This window comes from Meleagris gallopavo, chromosome Z, assembly GCF_000146605.3.
Source record: "Meleagris gallopavo isolate NT-WF06-2002-E0010 breed Aviagen turkey brand Nicholas breeding stock chromosome Z, Turkey_5.1, whole genome shotgun sequence".
NCBI classification, from domain to species: Eukaryota; Metazoa; Chordata; class Aves; order Galliformes; family Phasianidae; genus Meleagris; species Meleagris gallopavo.
In genome coordinates this window covers 32,533,638-32,540,361 of record NC_015041.2, presented here as the reverse complement: position 1 = coordinate 32,540,361, position 6,724 = coordinate 32,533,638, and the positions used below count along the sequence as shown (strand labels likewise).

General features: G+C 35.9%; 1 protein-coding gene across 1 annotated transcript in view; it reads left to right on the top strand.

The window, feature by feature from the left end:
- CEMIP2 (cell migration inducing hyaluronidase 2) overlaps positions 1 to 6,724 on the top strand; it is a gene marked incomplete at its 5' end in the record, with an annotated part of 82,967 nt that overhangs the window by 36,695 nt on the left and 39,548 nt on the right. Inside the window, one exon of the mRNA XM_031557293.1 lies at positions 4,903 to 4,992. Within this exon, the coding sequence (XP_031413153.1) occupies positions 4,903 to 4,992 (90 nt within the window). The remainder of the gene's footprint in view (positions 1 to 4,902; positions 4,993 to 6,724) is intronic.

Genomic DNA, 6,724 nt, shown 5'->3' with positions numbered 1-6,724 from the left:
AGGGGGAGAGGGGGGGTTTAGGCGGTGAGAGAAAAGGAAAGGAAAAGCAACTAAGAGCTTTTGTCTGTATAAAATATAATATTTTTGAAAATTAAACCAGTCCAGTTGTGACTAGAGAAAGTATAAGATAGAAAAATGCAAAATACACTTAGAAACAGAGAAGTAGAAGGAAAATGCAAGAAGAAGCAAAAAAAGAAGACAAAGGGGAATGAATTTACTTTTTTCCTGATCCTGTATTTCATCATATGTTGAGAGGGTGGATTATTCTGATTGAAGTGTTTAATTATGGTGCACCCTATACTTTTATTTGTTGATACCAATACTGTACTATGGAGATGCCACTGGTCTCCAAGCATTTTGCATTATGCATCCCTGTAAGAAAAACATCTGTGAGGTTGCACCCCTAATATATCTGTATCTATTAATTCATAATTAATAAACTTTGTAAATACCCTGCTGTACTGAACATGTATTATAAATACACAAAAATAAAGTTTTTAAAAGGGATGAAGTAAAGGTGATGTAAACTTAAATTAATTTATTAATGGTACAGAATACATTGTTTCTAAACCATACTTGCATGCACCCCTGTCCCTGATATTCTGGAATCACTAGGCTAGACCAGTAATGATAAAGCTTAATGATGAGATTATTCACATTTCTGGTGGCCTGGGTGACATCACAAGATGCAGAGCTGACTTGGCTCCTTATGGCAATGGAATCTGAGTGTCTGCAGTCATGCACAGAAACAGGCCCCGGTATAATTAGTTAGTAAATAGAAAAAAAAAATCAGATCATTCAATCTGATCAGATTTGAACTTTACAGATTCTTTTTTATTTTTACTAACTAGAAGGACCCAAAATTACAGTTTTCCAGAAATAGGCACAAGTCTTACTGAAGTCAGTGGTTACGACTTTAGAAGACTCCAATCCAAATTAGAGAATTTTAATCTACTTAGGATCTTTGGTATTCTTACAAGACTCTCAAGCATAATCTGTGAATTCAAATGAGTTTAAAAGCCCTTTGAAGTAGACTTGAAATCAAGCTCTGGTTGCGCAGATAAGAACAGATTAACTGCTCCAATAATAACATCATTTACATACACTGAATCTTAAATTTCCATTGTGTTTAGTGTTACATTAGTGAGAAATTCAGAATGTCCATGATAAATCATATTGAGCTTTCCTGAGAAGGATAAATCTGAAAACACTTACCTTCATTCTGTCATCTTTGTACTTGCTTTCCTGTGGAAATTTGTAAAAATTGTTATCAGGAGGTATAGTATCAGCTATAGGAAGACAAGCAAAGACTTTTATTTAAAGAACATTTCTTAATTTTTGTTTAATAAAATCTACATTTAATCTTTACTGATGATCACTTTCTTATGCCTAGCAGTAATCAACAGCAATACTGATAGGAAAATGAAAACGTGTTAAAATAACAGATAAAGGTATTTTTTAGATGAGATTTCAAGTAAAAGTTCTCTAGTTTTGTTTATGACCTCTGCTGACATATACTCGAATTGTCGGACACTGATGCATTAAATATACTAAGATGAAGAATCTTTGTTAGATCAGTCTAACTGATAGAGTTCATTAGAAAGGTTCTGGCTTTGATTTCTGTAGGAATGTAGAGAGTCTATCAATGCTAGCAGGAAGACTGGAAAATTACTCTTTGAAGGCAGATTTATACTTGAGTTTCAATACATAATCACAATTGTTTGGGTTTTGTTGTTGTTTTTGTTTTCCTGACTTGCTTGTCATTTTATGTGTCTTTATGAAGGAGTTCATCGGCAGCCATTAATTACTTGAACTCTAGACCTGCTAGAACCCAGAAGATGTGTTTAATCTTCCTGAGCTTGACCCTTCTGTTGAAAATATGGACAAAGATTGTAACAGTTAGAAAACAGACATGGGTTTGCACAGTATTGGCTTCAATATACTTCCTCATAATGGTATTGGGCAATTAGGCAATTCCTCTGTGCTTTTTTATTTTAAACTCATTTCATAAACACAAATCCGTCACTCTTTTCAACTTCTGACGAAGTAGTTGAGGTTGACTCAAAGATAAAATTGTCTGTATCCTGTTAGCTATCTGCCACCCTTTAAATAGTATTTAATGACTATAATGTTTGTGAGAGAATGGAAGCAGAATGATAGGAAGACAATACTGCATTGTGAAATAGAAATGATACTATTATTTGGATTTTTTTTAAATATACTTTCTATTGAGCTGTGTGTAAATAGTGTCTGATATTCAGTTCCAAATAGAATGCATTCTGTAAAGCTTTGTATGAGAGCTGTTTCCCTGAGAATGTTTATGAGTCTTTCCAACAAGGAAAGTTAGTGAACTCAAGCCCAGCCCAATCCGGTATCTTAAAAACATATGTTGGACTACAAAAAACATCTGAGTTTATCCCTCTCCCTGAAGACCAACAAACCCAGTCATGGTACTTCTGATTTACCTCTTGGATTTTGAACATTTAAGGACATTCAAGTTACATTTTTAAGCACTGGCTGAAACAGGCTAAAAATACTTTTTTCAAAAAAAGAAAGAGTGGATTCTGATGGAACTCTAGTATTCTAAAGAGAGCAGTAGAAATTCTGGAAACATCAAGGCAAACACTGAATTAAACTTCAGGCTGATGGAAGAGGAATGGACTTCAAATCACCAGATATCAAGGGCATTTGGGTTTGCATTTCTCCTTCAGTGCTCCTACTTGTGAGACCAGTTCTGAATTCTAGGGTTTGGTGGTGAAGGACAAGGTGCCTGAGGTCATAGCTGTAGGTGCTTTGGGTTACACGCCGTGAAGATCGCAGCTTTGGCCTTTGTAACTCCAGGACTTCTCTGACTCTAAGATATTTATAATCCAGAGTAGATTTCAGTAGAGGATCAAATATGTTGGTGAGTGTCAACAACATGTCAAATGTAGCTACTTTATGCTTTAGATTTACCAAGACCATACTCAGATGCAGTTTTTCCATTACTAGAATTATCTAAATAGTTAGCAGCCATAAGCCATGGGGAACTTTTTCCTAGGCTCCCTTTCAGCTCCTCTGCAAAATCTGGGACTCGTCATCTTCTTTTCCAGAGTTCTTTTATTATTTAGTCTTGATACGGTAGCTGCCTTCTGCACTGTTCAGATCTCAAATGCTTATCTAACTTGGCTCCTAACTCAAGAGTAGTCTGGAGGAAAAAAAAAAAAGAGCTTCCTATGAAGTTTCAGGTGTTGACAGCTGCATATGAGAAGGTCAGTATTTTATCAACAAAGTAAGGAGAATGTTGTAGCTATCTGACTTCCTCATTGGTGAAATATTAGAAAATATGATGAGTGCAAGGAACATAATATATACCAAGTTGAAAGTGAAATTCTTTTAAAGAAAGCAGGCAGCTTCATTCCTAAGCATACAATTTCAGATTGCAAGGGCATTTCCACTTTAGTTCTGATTTGTAATATCCAGAGCAGTGGTGGCCAGATATCAGCCATATCAACTTTTTTCCCTCTCTACTGGAACAAATCAGATTTAATTACTAATATTTCCCTTTCAGATGTGATTAATGAACTTCAGGATTAGCACCTATGAGACATATAGGAGCTGTTCACATCTCATATCTTTTGTTGCACCAGTCAGCACTCTCCATCATTAAGTTGATATGCAGTCTGTATTGTGAAATGTAATAGTAGAGCTGCAGGCGTTCCAAGGCAGATATTAAGACAGCCTGAATATATTTCATAGAATGATAGAAGGGCTTAGGTTATGTTTGTATAATAACTCACAAGAAATTTTAAATGCATCATATAAATTGCAATCCCTTGGAGGATTATTAGTGGTGAATTAAATATTGAATTTTAGAGTCCAAATAGAGGCATACATTTCAAAAACATAGATCATTATTAATGAACAGACTTGTTGTATCTAGTAACATGCCACTGAGAATGTTTACTACACAGGACCAATAGATCAGATAGCACTGGGTGAATTTCAATGGCATTCTGAAATGACTGCATACAAAAATATTTATATCCATTATCTTAGTTCATCTCATTACCTCTCCTTCAATGTTTTGTTTTGAGGATGATTTTTCTAAACAGAAGGTGATTTATGTACTGACTGGCTTTCTGTCAGTCTGTGATTTGTATTCATATTTCTCTGATTTTGAAGAAGTATTGTCTCTTCCTGGTTACGTATGGTGGATAATACAAATCATGACGCTCACTGGAGGTAAGCTGTTAGCAAAAATGCAAAATAAATGGGGAAAAGCCTTCTGCTCTGCCTTCTTTCAGTTAAAATAAGTGCACCTTGAAGTGTACCAAGTTTAAAAAAGAAGTGTCTACTTAATCTTTTTTTAATTTAAAATTAAATTTCAGCTATAAAGTTTCCCAACTTTGTTTTTCCTATTGTTTTATGACATTTATGCTCAATTCACCAGAAAGATGAAGTTGCTAAGTAGTGCGCATGTAGGATTTAGGGTTTTTTTCCATCCTGAAAAGGACATGAGTTGAAACAGTAATGTCAAAGTGTTAACCTCAGATAAGTTAAATGAACCAAAATAACAAATTTCCTGATAATCTCTGTAGTTGTGGAATAAGCAATCCCTTCTGCATAGGAAGACATTTGACTATAAAGCATCCTTAGTTTTGTCATTATGTCAGTATTACCCTCTTATGTTGGTAAGATTGTAAATCTCTGAGGGTTTATGTTCCAGTCAGGAAGTGTGTCAAGGAGAGAACCCAAGTTTTAGCCAGACTCAAACAGCTTTTTGCTCTCACCAAAGCTGCTGTACTGAAGTCCACATCTTCTTCTGAACGTACAAGCAGTTCTCATCATACACAATAATGTGTTTACCAGGCATTTACATGTTTGTTTCTTTTCTTGACTCTTTTGTTCTTCATTCCTTAGGATTTGAGTATGGTTCTGGTTCACATTCACTAGGAAGGTTAGTCCAAAGTCTGCATGAAACCATCCCTGTGACAGGCCAACACAAAGCTGGTAAGTTTTTTAGGTCTCCCCAGAGATCTATTTGCTCAGCTCAGAGTGAGGTTCACAATCTCTGATGTCTTATGTTTTGTAAGCAAGGTAAATGCATGCCAGGAAACAGTGAAGTGAAAAACATCAGGGGAACTGGTTCTACAGTCTACATGAAGCCAGCAGGACTTCTGCTCAGTGTCTATTGTTGTACAGTCATTACTTCAGATTGCCTAAAGACTTGGTTGTGTGGGGTGTTCTTGGTTGGTTGGTTGGTTGGTTGGTTGGTTTCATGGCACTGTGTTTTTATTTTGTTTTGATAGAACCAACTGTAGTGTTCTTTTCTCAGGGCTTAAGTTATGGCTACCTTTTCATCCCCATAGAGCCCCTGGCCTAATTCAGATGTGGAGAAAATTGCTTTGTCAGATACACACTTTTATTGTATTCTCAGCCTGAAGATTCAGTTGAGAAATCATTGTATAAATTTTTGCTCTCTGAGTTTGAGATGCCTTGAATATTGACGTTTACGTTCCTGGCAGCATTGTTTTTGTTTGTTTTGTTTTTATTATTATTATTTCCTTTGGTCCTCTTACTTCATGCAGCTTACTCCACAGAATTTTGTGGAGATAAAACTTAACTATAAAATGTTGGTATCAGTCCAACACATACATTTGGTTTGCTTAGTGAATGTACTTCCACAGCAGTAAAAGAAGCTCTGAGGGAAGGGAGTGGGACCAAAAAGTGGGAAAGGAACAATAGGTTGGTAGCAAAAAAAAAACAAAACAAAAAACAAAACAAACAAACAAAAAACCTTGAAGGAAAATTAAGGTCACCAGAAGAGAACTTTCTAGATTTAGTATTGTCTAGCCTTATGTGTGCAAAGAATGGCAAGCTTAGGCCGAGAACTGTGTCTTGTCTTGTGCATGTTACATACTCAATGAGGTACTCCTCACAGACACACTCAATTGTTTATCTTAACATTAAATGGCAGCATTTGAGAGAAAAAAAAAAAGTTATGTTCTGTTTTCTTGAAAGAGCTTGTGTGCTGTGAAGCTTAATTTTTTTATTATTCCTTTATATGAAGCTTTTCAAGAATGGATGTTTCTCAGCATCTGACTTATTGGAGCTCTCTGGAAAACGAGTTTCTAAGTGAACTTTCAGTTTTCCCCTTCTACACTCATAAACTGTATTGAAAAGCATCTCAGAATGTTAGGTGGCACTGATGTTTGAGCCTCTGTAATGCCCAAAGTCCTCCAAAGTGTATATTGTTGAGTTGAACTACATGATTTTAGAGGTCTTTTCCAACCTTAGTAATTCTGTGACCACAGGAAAGAAAATGTGATCGTGAAACAGCAGAGTTCTCTAGCTGACGCTGACAGCATACACTGAGTTACCAAAAGAAGAAAGTTGACTGATTGTTTCTTTGCAGCTGCAAAATAAAACCAAGATGTGAGTTAACTGGCTTCATTTCTGACCTGATTCAGAGTAGGAACTTAAAAATAATCTGAAGGAGAGATACCTCTTAAAAACTTACTTGTTGTGGTGACATGTGGTACTTAGATGTTGACAAATCTTAAGGAAAATTTATGGGCACATTTGGGGACTCTGAATAGTTACTGTTTGGGAGTAAGACGCTGGCATTACAATGAATGTCACTAAGCAAATATCAACCCAGCATTCAGGTGGGTGGAAGGCATTGAAAAATGAGATTTGTTTATCCAAAATGCTCATATTCTGGAGCCTTCTGCAAATGGTC